The following is a 21,479-nucleotide window of genomic DNA, read 5'->3' as shown; positions in this document are numbered from 1 at the left end:
TGGTAGATTTCACGGATAGAGTCCTCAGCTGTGGAGGACTTCTGAGGCTATGTTTGTACCGGTCCTATTCCTGCCATATACAAACAAAACATTGGCAAACAAAAGAACCCCATTCAGTATTATGTGGCCTTGGGGATTTACATGGGCGCGCTGGTGTGTAACACTGGCACGTTCTGGGCCTGTGGCCCTCTCCAAGTACAGAATTTGTCCTTTATGGTCAGCAACATAGTATCTGAATTCCTAAACCACCCATGTACCCTTATCTGCCCTTCTAGGAGAAGAAACAGTCTGATTTGTGCCTTCTGCTGGCCAGCATGTTCATCTGCGAGGGGCAGGTAGCTCTCACCTTCCAGCTTTCTGAAAGGTGTCTCTTTGGAAAGACAGATGGAAAACAGTAGTATGCAGGTGGCTGCAGTTTTGGAGAGGTAGAACAGCCTTGGTGATAGCTTTCAAGCTGAAGTTTTCTCTCCAAGACTTGAGGCAGTTTTCTGCACCTTGTTGGACAAACTGGACAAGCGGCTTCTTTCCAAGAACTCGCAAAAAAATGCTCAGTGCAATCATTTTCACTCTCAAAAAAATCTTGGCAATGGTATTGGCATGTGCCCAGCGCATCCCTGTTTTCCACTGATTCTGGATCAGCTAGTATTGAGCCAGAACAGGAGTTTAATGCTCTGACAGCTCCAGATGCAAGGGCTGATCACACCTGCTATAATGAGGAGACACAGGACAGCTATGCTGAATTGCCAAACTAAGCTCATCACAGTTTGAATACAGACATTTCATGTCCATCCACATTGTGAGGTATTGTAAGGAGGATGGTATTAAACCTGCAGTCCAGAGAATCTGCGACATTTGTCAACTAAATAAAGCAAAAGGAAATCCAGACATGGTATCTCTGGTGGGCTGATCATGCAGTTTTGGTCTTCTGTGGCAATCCCAAACATTACAGAAATCTTTTGATAATGTTTTATTTGCAAGGTTTTTTTGTTTTGGCTTGTTTTTTTCTGCTTTTGAGCTTTGCATTGTGAGTGTGGCTGAAGACATGGGCTGAAGGCAGGAAGTAAGATGGCTAAATTTATAAGGATTGCATGGTTAAAAAGGTTTCAGTCTCATTCAATGGTGGTTTGCCAACAAGTGCTAGGCAAAAGAAGACAGAAATTAGCATTATTTTGTTGGTGCTTATAGGTCACTGTTGCCAGTTATGACAGTCCTTCTCAAGATGAATAGGGAAAAATAAATTGATCAAAAAATGCAATCTGAATTTATGGAGAAATATCTTAATTCTGGTTGAGAAGAAAGGAAGGTTATCCTGAACTGGATGATAAGGCCAGTACAGTTTTAATGCTTTTCACAATAATGCATTTATGTGAGCAGAAGTTTTCAATTTTAGTATTAATGAAAATAAAATAAGTCCATTAGTTCTTTTTACTTTAACTGAAGATTTTGCTAATCTTGACCAAACCTTCACTTACTTTGTACTAAAAATCTCAGTCATCTTATTAAAACTGACATAAAAAAAGTAAATATATAGAATTCTAAATGCTTTTTTTTTTTTTTTTTTAAACATGTAGCTGGTTTTATTGTCAGCAGGGTGAAAACTGCTGTATGTGAAACCTGCAGGTTTCATTGCACCACTGGAAAAATTGTATGGGCTCATAAATAAAAAGCGTCAAAACTCCACAGTGCTAGACCATGGCTCCCTGGAATGCTTACCTGTCTCATTAATCTTAAAAACTAAAATCAAATTACAGTAAGCTTGTGCCATAACGGGAGAGTGACTTCACACAGGGGTATTTTCCCGGTATTAACTTTGAAGGCTATATTGTAGTAAGCTTTGCCTACAGAGGTTTGAATTTTTCCACTTCTTCCTCTCCACCTGCAGTTTGCTGCCAGGTATCTCTTCAGAGGCTTTTCCTTCTCCATGTCTCACATGAATTGCGAGCTCTGTAGGGACCTGAGCGTAATGGTGCTGTGGCTGTCCCCAGCTAAAGGCTCCGCTGGGCCCAGCAGGGATGAGTGCTCCCTCGCACAGGAGGTTCCCAGCTCTGGAGATGAGTCAATGCTGAAACATTAATTCTGGGCTCAGCACCCTGTCCAGAACTCTGGGGAGGGGGATCATCGGTGGGCAAAACCCAAAGGAGATATTTGTCTGTAATCTTTTTGTAATCTACCTTTTAATCTAAAGCTAAAGCATTATCTGGTCTGACTGATCCCACTGCTGTCCAACAGCTGTCAAGGTATTATGTTCTACAGCTGATTTTACAGAAAGAAGCCATGATTTTAGCTAGCTTTGGCTCATCAATACAACAAAACTTCTGTTGTATTTCTCTGAGCACCCAGAGGGCTGAGATGGGAGAAACTGTAGCACTGTGCAACCAACAGTGTTGCCATATGGGGAGAAGGGCCATGTCCCCCTGGGGAGTCCAAACCCAGAACAGGATGCCCAAGAGACTTGGGAACCACTGTTGTCTGTGACTGACTGCTGCCACAATTTTTCATTGCAGTTAAGTTCAGAAGAGGACCACCTGAGTTTTCTCCTAGATGCTGAGGTGTGGCCTAGCAACAGATGACAGAAATACAAGGGTGTACATGTAGAGTATATTGAGAGGATTTTGTTTACCCTTGGCTTCATAAGAAGTTCCAGTAAAGACACCACCTTTGCTCTGCACATCTCAGTGGAGTACATAGCATTTGTAGGTGTGGCAGTCCTCTGTGACAGTCTGTTGCTTTGACAAGCTGGTTAGGTCTTGGTTTATTCTCTCTGTTGGATGTTAACAAAATGCTTTCTCATTTCATCAAGGGCAATTGGTAATTCGGAACCAGCTATGGGGTATTTCAGCTGCACAAACCTAGGGAAGAAACTGGTTTTCTGTGTCTTTACTGAGTTTTCTAAAGAGATCAGAAGTCCTGTGCATTCAGACTGTGTTAAATCAATACTGCTTAATCTGGACGAGTTTAAAAATGTCTTTGGATGGCTGGAAATAACTAGTCATAAAACATTATTTCACTAAATTTTACTGTTCAAAAAAATAAGAACTTCACCAGTATTTATAATTTTTCTTTTTTTTTTTACATCAGTCTGCACCAAGCACTGTGACACAAATTCTTCAATAGGTGTTTCCTTGGTATTTTGTTCTGTGGCGAATGTTTCCATAAATATATGAACACCAGCAGAGTAAGATAGAATCAACAAAAGTATTGCAGGAATAGACATTTCCCTGACTTGTTTGTGAAATGATCAACTGCTGCCACTATGCTGAAGGACCTAAAATGAGGCTGCTGAAATGTGAGACTACTGCTCTGGACTAAGCCCTCTGCTTCCCCAAATATTTGTAGTCAAAGATTCTTTTATACTTTTTAATTGGAGTTTTGGAACTAAGGCTGGAATAGCTCTCTTGGCTACTCTTGGTAGTGACTCACCTAATTTAAAAGGAAACATCATGGATCTTGGAGCTTCATTTTTGTATGGATACAGTAGGTATTTTAATACCCTCAGAATGACAATTATCCAGCACTAAAACTCAGGAGCACCCTAAGCTTAAATTTTTTGCATCTCTCTTGTGGAGTGTAGGCTCTTTAGGCTTTAGGATATCTACTAACATAGTAGGATTTTTCTTAAAAAAAAAAAAAAAAAAAAAGTTGTATATGAATTATACATGGTATTTGTTATTGGCTGTTCCTCTCTTCAGCACAACCTTTTGATAACTTGTCTATTGCAAAGTACATTCCCCTGCAAGCAGGCAGCTAATCTCACAGTGACATTAACATTGTTCCAAGAATCAAATATTAAACCAAAGAAAGAACTATCCACACTCGCCTTTAAATTTTAATTTTTCTTGAAACCTGGATTGAAAGCACCTTACCACAAGAAATCAGTCTTGGTTTCTCTAAGCTATGAGGCTTCTTGATAACATAGTTCAGATGGGGATCTATTTGTTTCCTTGTGTTTTTCTGAAGTTGCAAGCATGTTTCACCTGCCATATCAGAACATCAAATAAAAGAAATTCAGTTATGATTTTTGGAACAAGTAGAGAAAAAGACCAGAAAGTTGCCTGAAAGTACGTGGGAGAAGACGACCACCAGCAACAAAAACCCAAATCCCCAGACTAAATGGAAGAGGAAAGTATGTTGCTGTTATAGTCTTCTCCCCCAGCCTGAAATGCAGCTACAGGTTACTCACCTAATTCTAGCTTTATTCTGATGAAATCAATGCTGTTTTGACAGGACTACATTTGACTTTTAGCATAATGTGATTTAGCAGGGCAAGCATTCTTCAGATCAAAATGTCTGTAACATTTCCAGTACTACTAGGAAACTGATACTGCCACTTCCTTTCTCTCTCCTTGTTAACCACAGACCACTCTATTGGTTTTCTACACAGTAAAATTCTCCCTTGAGTTTTTGAAAGGCATGTGCCAGAACATAGGTGTGCCCCTGTATAGTGTGCTGTATAGCAGGCACTGAAAGCGTGCCAGGATAAGGACATTAACTCTTGGCTCAGCACCCCCTATCACTGCACAGTTGACTGGCTTCCAAAGCACTGCAAGAGCAGTACCCTTCAGCAAATGTGGTTTAATCTGTTATGTGTCCACAGCCGAGATACAGCTCACAGCTCTGATTACCTCTTCTCTGAACACATACAGGAGAGCCAGACATGAAATAAAGGAAAGTGACAAGAATTATGAGGCACATGGAACATTTCTGTATGAGAACAGACTACACACATGAGGACAGAGATTGATTGCGGAAAGTTACAGTTGAATAGTGGTTCTCAGTTTCCCCCTTATCGTATACCCCCTTGTACAGTGGCTTTCAGATTGGAATGATATACCTGAAGAATTACTTTAGGAGGAGTTAAAGCATATGCAGAATGGTGATCCAGCTGATACAGTTTACTTGTGTTTCCAAGAGGCTTTTGACAAAGTCTTGTATCAATTTTTTTTTTTAAAGGAAACTAAGCAGGTAGGGGATAAGAAAGAAGGTCATGGCATGGAGATGTGTTTAAAAGATAGGACAAATTGGGCAACAGTAAATGATTAGCTTTCAGAACAGAGGGAGGTTACAAGTGCAGGGATCTGAGCTGTTGAAAATGATCTGGAAAGGGATATGAGCAGTGAGGTTGAGAAAGTTTGCTGATGATACAGATTACTTAGAAGAGGGGGGACAAGGAAAGCAGATTGTGAAGAGCTCTGGAAAAATGGTTGAGTGACTGGGCAATGAGACAGGAAGTGAAATTCAAGTTATGTAAAGGGGTGCGCATGTGGAAAAAGAATTATCCTACAATTCATGCATAAAATAATGGCCCCTGAGCTGACCATTACCACTGATGGCCAAGATCTAGGGTTACAACAGAAAAAACATTAGCTAAAGCAAATCATATGTCAGAAATTATTAGGAAAGGAGCAGAGAAAGTCATATGAATCCAAAAGTCATGGAGTTGACTCCACATGCACTGCTGGTCTGCTCCTCTCAGTAATGGGATAGTGAGACTGGAGGAGTTCAGAGAAGAGCAACAAGAGTGACCAAAGGCCAATGCCTTCCTTTGAAAGAACAACTGAGCAGGGCAGGACTCCATGGCCTGGGAAGGAGATTATTTAGGTGAGGAGGTGACACACATCTACAAAACTGTAAGCACCATGTAAAAGGGTGGATGGGACTGATCATTTACTGTTGACTGGGAGGAATCAAACGAAGCTACTGGGAACCAGGTGCTTCACTCTCCCTGGGATCACTCCCCACTCCAATGCTTCATGCAAGGAAAAGCTGACCTGCTGAACTTTGCCAAAAAGTATTGGCTGCTTCAAGTTGGCATGAATTTAAGAGAAGACTGAACAAAATTCAGAGCAGAGATCTATTTGGCTTGGTAAATATAGAGAAAACATGTATAGCTCAGGAAATCCCCCACACTAAGTATGGTTGAAGCCCAGGACAGTGTTCAGGGGAAGTGCTTGCTCTTCCTGGCCTATAAACACTGTGGAGAAAAAACTTGGGGTTGGAGGATCCTTGTTCTGACCCAGCACAGCCACTCTTGTATACTTACATTACAAATATCCAGTCTAATATAGGCACTTAATGCTACCATGTGTATGGGAGCTGGCATGCATCTGCCAAATAGTGTAAAGAAGTGTATGTTCATCACATAGGTCAGTCTGAGATTCTTCATCTAACAGTTAAACCCACTAAGCTCTGCAATTGATCCAGCACAGTAACATTTGGTTTGACAGTTGCAACTTGTGGTTTCATATCCATTTCCTTCCTTCTTGAATAATCTGGTAACTGAACGCAGTGAACATAAGGATAATTCCTCTCCCATCCAATTTTAATATTTGCATTTGTCCTTCAATCTCTCTTCAGGTAACTTAAAGTTGTTTTCCTTAGGTCTTTTAGGCAAGAATCTGCTTTTCCCACAACTTCTCTGTATAATATTTTCCGTTTTATTCTCTTTCACTTTCTTTTTCCTATACCAGAGTTACTGAGCGAAAGCAAATTTCTTCGTTGTGTAACCTAAAGACTTTGACTCATATGCACTGAAGCAGACGTCTGCAACAACTTAGGGCAGCACTGCTTTCAGGGGTCTGTCTCTGCTAGAGATAGACCTTGACTTCATACAGTGACAAACAGGAACATGTGACTCTTTCCCTGTGGTAGCAATTCCCAGCCTGGTGTATAAGCTTACGCTGCCACTCCAAAATCTGGGCTCAGCATGTTTATTATCCAAATAGCCCTTAAAGAAACATAAGGGTGGGGCATGACAAGGCTGCTACAAAGAATGTATGGCAGACACGTGCTCTCTGTGCAGAGGCCTAAGTGTCATTTGTCAGTGACTTAGAAGACCGTTTCTTATTTGGGCCATGTTATTTTAATATCAAAGTGCAAAGCCAGCTGTTAGGTAAGCTGATTAAAGCAAGAAATTGTGTAGCTAAGAGAGAAACCCACCCTTTGCCATATGCACAAAATGGGTTAACAGCTTTCAAACACAAAAATAATCCCACTAAAGTTCAAGGTAAAAATCACGGATGTTAAGAGCCAGACAGTCATTTTGTCCTACTAGATCCTGGCTCATAGACAGACAGTGCTCCTGCAGGTTTTAGGGTAGGTGTTCTGCCTCACCAACTGCCAGTGCTGGAGATCGCCAAGGAAGCCCACCTACACTGATGCCGGAGGGGATGCACCCAGCCCTCCATACCCAAACAGCAATACGGAGTGGTGTGAAAGGGCAGGGAACAGATTGGATTCCTTTTTGTCGTTACTTAGGGTAACAAAAATACAGAACTGCCTTTGATTTTAGGAAACTACATACTTTACAAACGGGAGATACATTTTATAAAGGAAGGCAATACATGCACATACTCCTATATGATATTTGTATTTGGTTTTTCTCCTCTTCTGGTGTCTGTCATAGCTTTAATATTGCTTTGTAAATATGTGGAAAAGCCTAAGGCTGTCCACAAGGCTTTCCAGTTGTCTAAGTCAGTGTGCAACTGTACAGCCTTTTGCGTTATTCATGATCTGGCTTCATAGCTCAAAGGCACAAGTGTAGAGCTCTCATTTAAAAGAACAGGATTGGCAATAACAAGGTTGAGTATGGTCAGCATATTCCCTGGCAAACAAAAAAAAGTGGCAGCTGGTACAAAAACTGTTAAAAAAAACCTGACAATGTACTTTACTGTTTCATAAGCAGCAATGGTATAATCTGCAACTAAATACTGCTTGTGTTATTAACCACTTGTAGGCAGGATGTCACTGTTTATATGAGCAAGGATAATTCTTCACAAAGGGTTTTGCACCGATCATTGAAGAGAATCCCTCAAGAATCAATGAAGATAAATGTTATTATTTTCAGTTAAGCTGCTAGGTGTAGTACTCAAGATACTTATAATACATTCGAATTAGGAGATTAGCATTCAGATGTTGAGATAAAGCACCAAAAAGAATGGAGGAAAAAAAAAGTCTTCTCTCTGTAGTCTTGTACGTGAACATTACTTGAAATACCACTCAGGAGAGCAGTTTATGGGTTCTTCCTTCCAAAGAGTCTTCAGACGCTGGGCCCAGGCAATCAGCATCTCCTTCCTCTTCTCCTCAGACACATACTCCGGAGCAAAGCAGATGTGAGGTGCAAGGACTTTGACACCACAAAAGTGCATGATTCCATGCTGGACTCAAAGCAAAGAAAGAAATGCCTCAGGAAATAGTTAGTCTTTCACTTTCAATTCAAGAATGTAGAAGATTCAAATCTGAAACTGTTTCTCTGGCCTAATATAAGGCAGGGTTTCTAAACCTGTGCATTTATCAGGAAAAGGGAAATAAATTGCCAAAGTTCATTACCTGTCCTGGCAGTCACTAGTGAAGGCTAGACATTAGGTAGAATGACATACAATACACTGAAAAATAAGGTCAACTTCATTTATTCTGCTCTGTGCTATTTAAGTGCTATTAAACCCACAGAACTGTTCTCTTCGGCTGCTGTATGCTATTAAATTTGCAAGGATCGGAGACAGCCTAAAGTTCATAGTACTGTTTGAATCTCCACAGATTGTTCCTGAACTGCAGTGTATTTCTTATCTACTTCTAAGTATTTTTTTTTTAACCTTTTGCCTCTGGCTTAGCCAAACAATCCTGAATGAAGGCTAGTGCCTTTCAAATCAGCTCAACTTGCTATTTTCCCTCTGTGTATTTCTGAATTCACAGTTGTGTTTCACATTCTTTGTCATGTTGACTTGCAAGCTCTGCCGCTAGATAGCCTCACAAGGGCAGACAGCTAGTAATCGCAATGGGTAGGAGACCAAAGAACTTAAGCACATCCATTGTATTATATCAAAAAGTAGCTTTGCCTTACCACCTAAATTTCTCAAAGCATGCTTGCTACTTCTGATAAAAGGGTAGCAATAAGAAAAGGCATGCTAACTTTCGTATGCTGATCATTAATACCAGGATAATGTGTGACTCCCCTCCTGCCCCACATCCTACATGAATCATGTAGCTATGGGGAAAAGAAATCCTGCACACCAGGGATAAAGGAAATCCTATAATACCAGAGAAACTTAAAAGACTGACAGTATGAGCTTTCTCCAGATTCCAATCTGGAAGAAGGGGAACAAAACAACTTTAAAACTCTGTGGACTTTTAAAGTAGTCTCAGGATTTTAGGGCCCAATTTATAACCTGCAGATGCTTGGAACTGACAACTTAATTATTTCTTATTACATTATATTTCATATAAAATAAACAATAATACAACTGTTATAAATAATTGGAATAATAAAAATTAAGGCAAACAACCACCAAATATTCATATATTATACCTGGATGGGCCACAGGAGGTAGCGAATATCACCACTGATACCTCCTTTTGCATACATCTCTCTGCTTCCTCCAGTGGTGAAAGAAAACAGGGCTAATTTGTTCTAGAATTAAGAAAGCAGTGCTTGAGTTAGGCATGTTTAAAGAAGAATAATAGTTAAATAGTTCAAGAGATATTCAGGGGAACCTGAACAGCATAAATTTCTAGAGGAGGTGGTGTCCTCTCCTTTCCCAGACCTTATGTGTAGCAGCAGCTCTGAGGCAAAGATTGACAACATACAGCGTAGACAATTGGACTGTGTGTCAGGGCTTTGGGCAGATACAGGTTAAAAAGAAAAGGAATTATATGTCTGACACTCTTGCATGCAGCAGGACTGGCCCTTGTTCTCCCCTATGCAATGTTTGGAAAACTGTGGCTGGAAAGCACTCTGTTACTGAGAATCCCTTTATCCCTGTCCTTCCTGGAGGCAGAAATTGAATGCTACAGTCCTGCTTCAAACTTGGGCTTGCTTGTCACTTGCCAAGGTGACAAGGTGTTCCTCAGGTGTTCTAAACCCCTGTGTTTCTTCTGCTTCCGTAACTGGTATTAGCCATGGGCTTGTGCTCAGCTTCTACCCACTCAGTTTAGCTTCCGTAATTGAAATAACGTTTTTCCAGCACAGTATCTGAACTGCCTTGAGCCTGCACTCAGCATGCAGCTATGATCGTTGGGGATTACTCCTATTCATCTTAGTGAGGCAGCCATTTCTGAAATTTAAACAAACTGAAATGTTTGGAATTGTTAAGAAGATCAGAAATTACAGAGATTAATATGCAGCAAACATAAACATGAAACTAATATTGTTTCTGGATGCTGCAGTTGTCACCAAATAAGATCCATCAGACAGTGGGCCAACATTTTCCAGGGATATTCTCAGTGCCATGGAGAATTAAAATTTTATGAATTGTCATCTAGAGATACTGATCTTGCTTAATTTATAAGCTACAAAGAAGAAAAGGTTGAAAGGAGATAGATGGGACAGAGGCTCGTGCACTGGGTATTTCAGGTTTCTGATTAAGTTTTATAGTTTAATTCCAACCTTTGACATCTAATCCCAGAACAGGATCTTGTCACCTATTCTAGTACGTCACTCATTACAGATTTGTGCAGTCCTATGGTGGTGGGAAGAATGACATACTATAGTTTTAGGAAATGGATTGATTTAAACTGTTTGCAAGCTGTATGCCACTCCAGTGCACTCCGATATACCTACCAAATTATAAAGCCTGTTTTGTAGGCCAGCTAAAAATCTCTAGGAGATTGCTTAAATCTTTAGCAACCACTGCATTCTTCTTATTGTACTACCTTTCAGACAGTTTTAACAAGCCAGACAAGCGCAAATCATGATCTTAATAAAACAATCTCAAAAACATACCTTGAGCAAACCAGAATCGTAACACTTTGGAAAGTCGTGAGCAAATCCTTGGACCAAGACTCTGTCCATCCAGCCCTTCATGATTGCTGGCATGCTGAACCAATACAAGGGAAACTAGGCAAAAAGTAAATTACCTTGTTAGCACAGAGAGTCTGGGCCATCCTTAGGCCTGGTCAACAGGCCAAATCCTATTCTCTTAATCTGTTCAGATCTTGTACATGCCTTCTTCCAGCTCTCTGTCAGGAGAGGCAGTAACTATGCCTGGCAAAAATAACTGAAGTGCTTTCTGTTTGTAGTAGTCTTGGGTACATACCTGAGCACCAACAGCACACTAACACCATAGTGAATGTGAGGTTTTCCACACAAATTAAATTGGAATATGATGAAGCAGGAAGGCGCCATTTAATTCAAACTTAAGACTGTACAGAATTGTGTCTCCTATTGCTGAAATGCCAAAGGAAACTATGATCTAATGGAGAATGTGGCCAAAATGCATACAGAGAACCTTATTACCAGGACTGACATCTGATGATCACTTCTGATCTGATGGACTGCTGACAAATGGCATGGGATCTTAAGAAAGACTTACTTTCATGCCCTGGTGTCATGATGACCCTGAATCACTTTATAGAGGAAAACTTCTTTAACAGTAGGACCCTCTGCTTCTAGATTCTTCAGTTAGCCCATGGGACTACAGCCTAAAGCTATCGCATCTTATTTGCATTATCTTGAATGCTTTAAGGACTCCTGTTCTAGGATGCATCACTATCCCTAAACCTTGGTACACGTTGCAGTACAGAAGAAGAAATTCTGTAAAAACTTACCCATATGTGGCTTAATTCAAGATGGAAACAATGTGGAAACTGGGCAATCACCATTATCTTTGGAAGTGGTGAGTTTAGTCTGCAGTTAATTTTAAATTACTTTATGGTGTCTTTGAGAGGCTTTTCTCTCTTTCTCTCTTTCTCTCTTTTTTCTGCACCAGAACATACTCAACTTCATAGCATTCTACAGACAGAAAGTAGAAAGAAACCACTTCCTTCAGGGGATATTTTACTATACTTATCTCAGAATCAATAGTGTAAAAATGATGAAGACTTACTGTGAAATGCTTAATTGAGATATGGTCATATTCTAAATTTCATCTAGAATTGGACAGTGGAATATATATAGGCTATGCCTAAGGCCAACAGTCACACAGGCACACAAAGAAATGTGAAGCTAATATTGCCTTATACAGTACTGGGACTTGTGGACACCAAGGACAGAGCTGGTACAGTGGGGAGTGGAGATGGGGTGTAATGATCTGTTAGCAAGTCCAGATAGTGCTTCTGCAACTCAGCAATAAATGAGGACAGTCTGGTTGGGGAAGTCCCAATTCCCTGAGACCGCTGGCTGCTCCCAGCTGCTTGCCCAGAAAATAAGCCTTACCCTGCTTTCTGCTAGCCTGCCTGATAACCGTGGTCATGTATGTTTTTGTGCATCCAGATAGGAAGTTTGGCCACGTGTTGGTGAATTACTGGATTTGCTGTCATTTCAACCTGGATAATTGTGCTACTGAATTACTGGATTTGCTGTTGTAATGACCTGGATAATTGTACTACTGATCTGTATTTAGTTATTCTACCATTACTTAGAGATAGAATGTTTTTTCCTAAAGCTGTTGATCTGGTGTCTGTTACCATATCCCAAACCTGTAACTCAGTGGGGCTGTCTTAAGCCCTTACACACATCTCTGTGTGTAGATCTGTGTTTGTTTTGCATGAGCTCCAAGACAAAGGGGTAGTATCGGGCTGCCTGATAACATGGCACGATTTCATATTGAGAATTATAGTATTATTTTGCAATACTCAATACTTTCTGGTCTGAGTTGCTCAATGCAATCATTTTGGAGTGCAGGTAGTGTGAGGACCAGTTTTCACAAAACCTATGCAATCAAACTACTTTTGAATGTTAAGTTTTAAGTGAAGCACTGCTGTGAATTCTACTCAGGTATTTTAAGGTTCTAATTTCAGATGCCTTCCTACTCTCCAAAAATGCCAGTGTTGCACTGTTGTGTGAAAAACTCATACTGTGCTAGCATGAATAATGCTCACACATGACCTGGTATTTTTTCATATTTTCTAAAATCCACATCATATCAGAAAAAACAGACACCTTGAAATTGCTATGCTGGATACAGATTGTTTTATGTTGATGGCAGAGCTACTACCTGTTTTTACTCTGGCTAGATTCAATGTTCCTAATGAAATCTATAATCTTTTCACTATTGCTTTTCTTTTGTTCAACCCTGTATATTACAGCTGAAGTCTTTTTTTAATGCAATTTAAAATAATGACCTGAAAAATCATTAAGTCTGCTTCCTGCACCTTCTTTTGCTCTTCAATCAGATCATTGGACAAATCTCCTCTCTTGTAAGCTTCCCATGTCTCCACACCATAATTGAACTCTTCTGGGTTGTGCAAGCAACCTGTGGGTAGAAGTGAACAGTCATTCCTTGCCTTGTTTCCAGAATTGTAGCCAAATAAGAATTAAATATATGCTGCAATCTACAGTTCTAAATTGAGTTACTGTTTTCCATTTTCGCCCGCTTCCTTTTTTTTTGTGTGTGTGTGGATATTCAGCAGCATCACAGCTGATGGTGATTTGATTTTAAACTGAAGAGGAGTATAGCATCTCAGACTACTAAAACTTTTGCCTTTCTGTGGCAACATATAAAGTGCAGTAAGAGGACCTAAGCTTGGCTCTAGACTCTGGTGATGCAGGTGGATGATTTAAGAGAATTTTGCTAATTGCTCTGCCTCTGCATTAGGGATTACTGAAACCACCACACAGTCACAAGCACTGTGTAGCTGCTTTTCAGTCTCTGTAACCAGGAAATTCAGCTGGGGCTGGGGAACCAGTATTGGCTGGCTCTGCTGACTCCACTACAGTTAGGTGAGCTGATTCAAGTATGTCCAAATCAGATATATACATTCAATTCTGCTGATTCAACTAGTAGATCATCAATCTCTAGCAGAAGAGAGTGGCAGGACCCTCATGAACTAAACTCTAGCAAGTCACAGAACGCTATCCAAAGGCATTTCTCACCTATGAGAAATGGACTTCAGAAACTGATTGTGGACAGATGCTAATGCATTTTTCTCTCCCAGTAATGTCACTACGAGCCAAGGTTCATATTCAGGAGTGGACTTTTAGAAATGCTTATGTCTGGTCATTAACAAGGTTTTTTTTTTTCTTGTTTTTTTGCCAGTGCTTGCACTAGACCTGTGCTATTTCCTTTCGATTCTTGTTTTAAAGAAAGAGTTTCAGCTGTCACAGATTGTCATGGCTTTGTGTTTCCTTACCTGGAAAAATACTGGGGCTACATGCTATTAAGAGCACAGTGAAAATATCACATAAGCCTAACAAGAGCATCACTGTTTTTCTCAAGTCTTAACTGCATCATCTGGTCATTTTTAGTAATCATATAATACCAAGGTAGTCAGGAGGTGCCAAGACAACTCAAAAGCCCAAGCACTTAAGTGCCTGGAGCTAACTTGCAGAAATCTTTTGTAATCTTGTTTGTTAAGAGTAGATGGTTTTTAGAAAGTGTTTTCAGTTGATTGTAAAAACTGCAAAAATAGTAATTTTCCCTCATTCACTTTAGTCTAAAGGCAAAAAACTGTTTTACAAATCTGCACTATATGGATATTTCATTTTTCTGATTGAAGGACCATTTCTAGTGATCAGATTTATTAAAATAAAGATGATACTTGTTGGGTTGCTACACTGACATTTCTTAGTCAATGCTAATAGAAAATAAAAAGGTGGGTCTTGTTAGTTGGGGGATATTTGTACAAAATAATTGCAACAATTTTTCGGAGTGCACCTAAGAGTGTTGTTCTGGATTGTTAGTGCAGCAGGATAGACAAGGTGAAAGTTTGTCTCGTTGTTATTGTTGAAAAAAGTCTATTTTGGGTAGTCTCACCAACAATGTCATTTCTTGTTGCTCTTGGCTCGAACTGCATTGCATATAAATCAGACACTGTTACACTGCAGCCCTGCTTGCTCAGTTCTTCCACAGCAACCCTCTTCAAAGATCCGTTCAAGGACTTGGGCTCTTGATGTGCATAGACTATCAGGACTTTTCTCCCTGGAGGCAGAAAGAAAACCAGAAGATACCTTTGAGTATAGGAGCCAGATACAAAAGAGTTTGTGGAGCCGGTCCTTCATTTTTCTGTACTGTGTTTCCCAAGCGGCACAAAACTAGTGAAAACAGAATGACAGTGGCAGCATTTGACTCCTGCTCGGCAGCAATGAGTGATTCATGAGGAAATCATCAGTAAACACACCCCATCCCGCTATTTTGTGCTACGCTGGGCTTTCCTAGGTGGAACTCAGTGGACAGTGGGTGCGTTTCCATAGCAGGTGACACTGCCCTATGTCAGCACAACCCAGTCCCTCCTCTTGAGTCAGCATTTGTGTTCTTCCAATTCCACTGCCCACCCCCAAAAACTCACCCAACAACAGGAAAACAAAACAAAACAAAACAAAAGCTGTCTGCTGGTTTAGCTCCCTAGGCTGGGTCAGACAAGCTACAGCACAAGTGTGAGGGGTGGGCTGGGTTCAAAGTGGTGCCAGCTTAGATTCCCTCAAACTGTTGTGGAAACAAGTTCTGAAAGCTCAGAGCATCTTCCTACTGCAATGCAGGATCCCCTCATCTTCCATTTCAGTGCTGCACAAGTGAAAACACTGGGGTAGATGTTTAAGATGCCACTATCCCAGTTCAGCATCATCACACCAACTTCAGTAGAAAGCAACATGATTATTTTCTTAGATGTGAGAGTGAGCTGTCCTAGTGTATCTGAAACTGCTGACAAAGTGGCTTTAAGGTAAGCTGAGCAGCAAGACGGATATGTGGGGATGGAGCTTCTCAAACTGATGTAACAAGGTGTATCAGAGCTTACTTGTTCAAAATTTTGCTGCACCTAGGCCATCCAATTTTAATAATTCTCTAAAAAAATTGATCACTGAACACAAGGGAAATGTGAAATACTTTTGTGAGGTAGTAGTTATTTATACATAAACACTGCAGAAAATGAAATTTCCAGGGATTGTTGAAAATTACTGGATCTGAAAAACATGCAGCTCTTGGTTCTTGACTGCTAACACAAAACCTGAGGCATCTCCTGAGTTCAGTTTCTCCAGGGGACACAGAAGCAGTACAGCCCAGAGCACCCTCAGGGTGACAGGTAGGTTTCAGGTGTCAGAGATAATGGATAGAACCAGAGCTGAAGGCTTAGAAGAAAAAATACCTCACTTTTAACCTAGATTATAAAGGGTGATTATTTCTCCAGTGTGCATAGCATCCACGAAACAATAGCTTTGCCAAAAGACTATTAAAATTTGTGGTCAGATGCTATCATAAATTTAACATGTGTATAAACTATTTAACCCTCTGCTCCATAACTTATTCTGGAATACCAGAAGCTGTTACCTCTCTGCTGTTCCTGCTAACTCTCAGTAAATAGGTGGTTCAGTGGCTGGAGGTGACACAAGCTCACAGATGCGATAAGATTAGTTCTGCGAGCTGCTGGTTTGCCTCCATTTCAGTGGAGCTGGGGGCACTCGGACACAGTGCTGGGAGAGACCGGAGTTTTCAGAGGCATTCAGAGTAATTTCAGTCCTTTGAAAAAGTAATACCGTAGTATCCCAACTAAACATTACAGATATGCCACGTACCAGCGCGCCCAGGCCTGAAGTGAAGAGCGTTTTTATCGGTATTTGTTCTTACCTGCCATTTTCGGGAAGCACCGAGTAGCTTCTGTCTTGAGACTCCGACGCGGCCTGTGAACTCAAATGACGAATTCTCTCGCGTGAGAAACAGCAGGAAAAGGTACAAGGAAAACCGCTGTTTCAGCGGGAGAGGTACCGTTCCGCGTGGAGGCGGAGGGGCTGCGAGGGGACGGGCTCGCCGCCGGCGGGAGAGGCGGGCCCCGCACCCGCCTCACGCCGGGCCTCGCCCAGCCCTCGGCCGGCAGGACCGAGCGCCGGTTCGCCCCCGGGCCGCCGGACCAGCGCCGAGCGGCTCTCGCTCGCCCGCCCGCTTCACCCAGGGACCGAGCCGGACGCGCCGCCTCCGCGCAGGAGGGGCTGGGCGCTGCTCCCGGTTTTCGTCCTACCCTCTAAAATCCGGTTTCAAAACGGCTGCCGGCGCCGGCTGAGCCGGCCGCGGCCCCGGGTGCTTGTACCTGCCGCCCGCGGCCCGGCGTACCCCCGCGGCGGGGCTGCGAGCGGCCCGTCCCGGCGGCCCCGCTGCCCGCCCGGCCCGGCCCGGCCCCAGGGGCTGCGCCAGCGCCGGGCGGGGGTGGGGACGGGCTCGGCGCCGCCCGCTGCGGCAGCGCCGTTGGGCAGGCGGCAGCCGTTAGGTGCGCGACACCCGCCGCGGTTACCACGCGCGGTAACTGTCGGTAATAGACACGCTGGCTGGCGTTTCTCGGGAACGGGTGCTGCTCCTGGGCGAGTGCCGCCGGAGGGGAACCGGGGCGGCTCGCGGGTGGGTAACCCCTCCGCCTCCTGGCAGCATTCGGTGGGTCCTCACCCATCTGCCGGCGACGCGGTACCATCAGCTGTGGTTTTCAAATGGAGAATCCGAGGCCGAAATCAAGTGACTGGGCCGACGGCCTGGGAAATAAATGGCCGAGCTACCCGTGTCCTCTTGCAGCGGGGTGAGCGGGAAACCTCTCCGCAAACCTTGCACCATCTGCGTTTTTCACCCCCTGCCCTCTGCGCTGTCAGGGTCAGGGGACACGCACCCCTCAGCTATCCTCCCTGGCTTCCCAAGGCTACAGCTGTCACTCGCTGTCCTAGTTTCAGCTGGGATAGAGTTAACTGTCTTCCTAGTAGCTGGTATGGTGCTATGTTTTGAGTTCAGTAAGCAAAGAATGTTGATAACACACTGATGTTTTCAGTTGTTGCTAAACAATGTTTAGTCTCAGGTCAATGATTTTTCAGCTTCTCATGCCCAGCCAGCGAGAAAGCTGGAGGGGCACAAGAAGCTGGCACAGGACAGAGCCAGGGCAGCTGACCCAAACTGGCCAACGGGGTATTCCATACCGTGTGATGTCCCATCCAGTATAGGAACTGGGAAGGGGGGGGCGGGGAATTGCCGCTCGGGGACTAGCTGGGTGCCGGTCGGCGGGTGGTGAGCAATTGCACTGCGCATCATTTGTACATTCCAATCCTTTCATTATTGCTGTTGTCATTTTATTAGTGTCATCATTATCATTATTCGTTTCTTCTTTTCTGTTCTATTAAACTGTTCTTATCTCAACCCGTGGGTTTTGCTTCTTTTTCCCGATTTTCTCCCCCATCCCACTGGGTGGGGGGGGAGTGAGTGAGGGGCTGCGTGGTGCTTAGCTGCTGGCTGGGGTTAAACCACGACACTCGCCAACATACATTGAGCATAAAAGGTGAGCCCAAATTCTGCTTGGCTGCACTCTGTCGGTTATACGGGAAGCAGCGTGGTAAAGAACTAGGCAGGGACTCCAGAAACCCAGACTGAAAGTTTACTTCCCCTCAGGTAGGATGTCTTATTTTTGTCTTTTCATCCCATCTGGTAACAGAAATAACGAGACCTTCTGACAAAACACTCGGTGTTTAAGCAGCTAAGGGCTGTTGGTATTAGCATACTGCTAGCAAGTAGAATTCACTTTTGTGAAGACTGGGCAAAAACTGGCAAAGAAGCTGAAATGGACATAGCCCAAAGACTTTGAGTTTTGTTGCTGTTTTATTAGAGTTGCTTTTTATAGCTCATATAAACGAGCAAGCCATCATTTCCCCCCCCATGCATAAGGTCTATTCGTGGTAAGACATGAGAAACTAAAGGAAAAATGCTAGTAGTTTATATACCTACGTAATATTATCTGACAGGCTATTTAATATGATACCTCACAGAAACGGTAAAGAAAAAAAATTACACTGTTCCTGCTAACGTTTCTCCATTCAAAACTCGCAGAGTACTAGAGTATTTCCAAGGGGTCTTTTTTTTTTAATCTTCCCTGTTCCTGCTTTCCTCCTCAGTGTTCACCCTGCATTGGAAATTGTTTCTGCCTGGACATCACCCAGGCATTGGCCGCGTCTCTGCTGGCATGCAGCCTCCTCTGGGGTCCCGTTTCCCTTCCTATCCGTACCTCCTGCTATCAGGAGCCTGGTCAGAGTGAATGATGGCTGTCGCCCAGCCTGTGTGTCCAAAGCTTTCTCTGCGCTGGGTGGGAGTCAACGCATGCTTGGTCTTACCATGACAAGGAGCATCAGAAACACTCCTGGATTCCCACCCTGGTTTTGACATAGGTCCCGGACTGACAGTTATCTTGGTCTCTTTGGGAGGTTTAAAGTAAAGAGTGAGCATAACATGTATAAAGTGAATGGCCAATTTTCTCTTGGAGCACAAAATACTTTTGTCTTCCACAATATATATTGTTATCATATATATTGTTAATGTTAACAACATTTGAAAAGGTCTACCTGCATACAAAAACAGCATTAAAAAGGGGAGTATATTTTGTGGAGGAAGGACTTGAGAGAACACATTTGTGATGCATTAGATGGCTAGACACCTATGTTAAAATATTTCACAGGTGTATAAGAGGAAAGACGGTTTATTTTACTACCAGTAAATAATAGGCTTTTACAACTGGAAAATACTGCAATACTGTAGGTGTGCGTTGTGATTTTAGACAAATGAAGGCTGTAGTCTCAACCTTGAGGAGTTCATGAATTTGAAGAGCATAAAATCATTAAATATTTCTACACATAAGATTGACACCAGTGATCTCACTGTAGAGGTGAACCCCCAATTTCTGAGTAAGGTTGTAAAAGTTTGCAGGATTAGTTCCTGTGTTAATTCCTAATATATCCTAAAGTACCTTTCCCTCAAATACTGTTGGAATGATCTCTAATAATTTTACAAAATTTAAAAAAATCCTTTCATGTTTGTCTTTGGCTGAGGCCCATTATAAGGATTTCAGCAGCCACATTCAGCAATTTCTTAGCAATCTTGTGAGCACCCATTAGTTTTTCAGAGCTCTTCAGAGAGTTCTTTATGAAACTCGAATTTCATAGTTTTAGGAATCCATTTATTTTTGCTCTTTGGGCAACTGTGTGGGACAGAGTGAAGTTTCTTGTAGCCTCCTTCTCCCTCTCCTGCTTCCCTTGCCTCCTTTAAAGTTAATTAGCACTCAGGAAGATGTTGCAGTAACTCGAACACCCTCTGAGATTTTAATTTTGCAGGTTGGGAATGTTTCTTACTATCTTCCTCCCCCACCTTTGGATTTGATATCCCTCTCTCTAGTCCTCCTTTGCAATAAGAAGTTTTTTTTTTTTCCCCCCATTTTTTTTTTGCCTAATTGTAAAAGGAACTAGGCCTTAAGCCTTATTGTTTCTAAGACTATTCGTATTAGACATATAACTAATAATTAGAAATTGTTTTAGATATGATTAGTAGAATGCAGGTGCTTATAAAACAATATGCATAAGCTGCTTATTTGTCCTATGTGTCTCCCCCTCCATGGCTGGCTTGAAACCCAGTCAAGCTGAATCAACAGAAGAAGGATCATACATCTTAGACCTAAGACATGGGAGTAAGTGATTAACTTTAAAACAAGATAAATTAACAGAATAGCCTGAGTGATTTTCAGAAGTTCGAAGGTAATCTTTGATGTGTAAGAAGATAAGTGATTTTGGTGACCGAAGACCTTCTGCCTACGACCACTAACTTCAGAAGAACCGGGACACGAGAATTGATAGGATAAGATGATGAATGATAATGACATGGGAACAGAGATCGACTGGAAAATTACAAAGACTTTGGACTGGGACAATGGGTGGTAAAAAGGAATATAAGACTGGGAAATTTTTAGAAGGTTGCCATTCACTGTGGTGGTGGCCCAGCTCTGAGTTGTTAATAAAGCAAACCTAGAGAAACCCATGACTGAAAATCCTTTAACGCTAAGGACTTAGTTGCTAATTAGCAATGGAAAAAGTAGCTGTGGCTAAACTGGGAGAAAATTCTCCTGTTGCTGTCAGCCATTAATGAGCATTGACTGAGCGAGCCGTATTTCATAGGAAGTTTGGATATTTGCAGTTTCTCTTGCTTTTGATTGACGCAAACTGTTTATCTCTCTAACACAAGACAGAGAACATAAGAAAATGAAAATTATGGTAGTAATTCAGACCAAGGGTGTGTTCAACCCAGCACCCTGTCTCCAACCCTGCTCACAAGTAGATGCCTAGGGAAGAGTAAGAGCAGGTAAGCACGTATGATGATACTGACCCCACTGCTCTCAGCCTGCAGCTATCTTCAACTTAGGCCTGGGCATGTTGTAGTTTGTTTATGTAGAAACCTCCAGTTTACATCTCTGTCAAGCACTTCAACTTCACTAGTCTCCCTGTGAATCCATGCCAATCTCTTATATGTACACTGTTCTTGGCAGGGACTTCCACAGACTCAATTCCTGCTGTGTGAGGAACACCCCCCCCCCCCCCCCCTTTTTTTTTTTTGCTTTGCACCTGATTCCTGTCAGCTTCATTTGATACCCCTTAGTTCTTGTACTGGGAGCGACAGCGAAGAGTCAGTCCCGTTCATCCCCTCTGTCCATTGGTGATTTTGTGGACCTGCATCATGTGCCTCCTGAATCACCTCTTCTCTGGACTGAAGACTGTTCTTCAGGGGGTCTTTGTTCAGAAACCGCTCTGTACTCTCAGTCCTTCCTAGTGCTCTTCT

The 21,479-nt window shown here is 42.3% G+C and overlaps 1 protein-coding gene across 3 annotated transcripts; it reads right to left on the bottom strand.

Moving 5' to 3' along the window:
• Nucleotides 1-3,646: 3,646 nt before the first annotated feature.
• On the bottom strand, nucleotides 3,647-16,894 carry NQO2 (N-ribosyldihydronicotinamide:quinone reductase 2). 3 transcript variants are annotated; one of them, XM_041118352.1, is made up of 7 exons: nucleotides 16,879-16,894; nucleotides 16,491-16,550; nucleotides 14,685-14,849; nucleotides 13,054-13,184; nucleotides 10,715-10,828; nucleotides 9,302-9,403; nucleotides 3,647-8,153 (listed from the first exon to the last, which is right to left on the bottom strand). In XM_041118352.1, the coding sequence occupies exons 2-7, from the start codon at nucleotides 16,495-16,497 to the stop codon at nucleotides 7,980-7,982; spliced, it is 693 nt and encodes a 230-aa protein (XP_040974286.1). In that variant the 5' UTR covers nucleotides 16,498-16,550; nucleotides 16,879-16,894; the 3' UTR covers nucleotides 3,647-7,979. The 3 variants fall into 3 exon arrangements, with proteins under 3 accessions (XP_040974286.1, XP_029897842.1, XP_029897841.1); XM_030041982.2 differs by lacking the exon at nucleotides 16,879-16,894 and having other exon boundaries at nucleotides 13,084-13,184; nucleotides 16,491-16,863; XM_030041981.2 differs by lacking the exon at nucleotides 16,879-16,894 and having other exon boundaries at nucleotides 16,491-16,858.
• Between the last annotated feature and the right edge of the window lie 4,585 nt (nucleotides 16,895-21,479).

This window comes from Aquila chrysaetos, chromosome 18 (genome assembly GCF_900496995.4).
Source record: "Aquila chrysaetos chrysaetos chromosome 18, bAquChr1.4, whole genome shotgun sequence".
Classification (NCBI taxonomy): Eukaryota; Metazoa; Chordata; class Aves; order Accipitriformes; family Accipitridae; genus Aquila; species Aquila chrysaetos.
The sequence above is the reverse complement of the archived record's forward strand: the minus strand, read 5'-3'. Positions and strand labels throughout refer to the sequence as shown.

What these genes read in the sequence shown, in the direction of transcription:
- NQO2 (XM_041118352.1), bottom strand. An exon ending in AACAAGAAATGACATTGTTG is followed by an intron (nt 13,185 to 14,684) that starts GTGAGACTACCC and finishes TTCTACCCACAG; the next exon opens with GTTGCTTGCACAACCCAGAA. An exon ending in CAGACTTAATGATTTTTCAG is followed by an intron (nt 10,829 to 13,053) that starts GTCATTATTTTA and finishes CTTTTTGCCTAG; the next exon opens with TTTCCCTTGTATTGGTTCAG.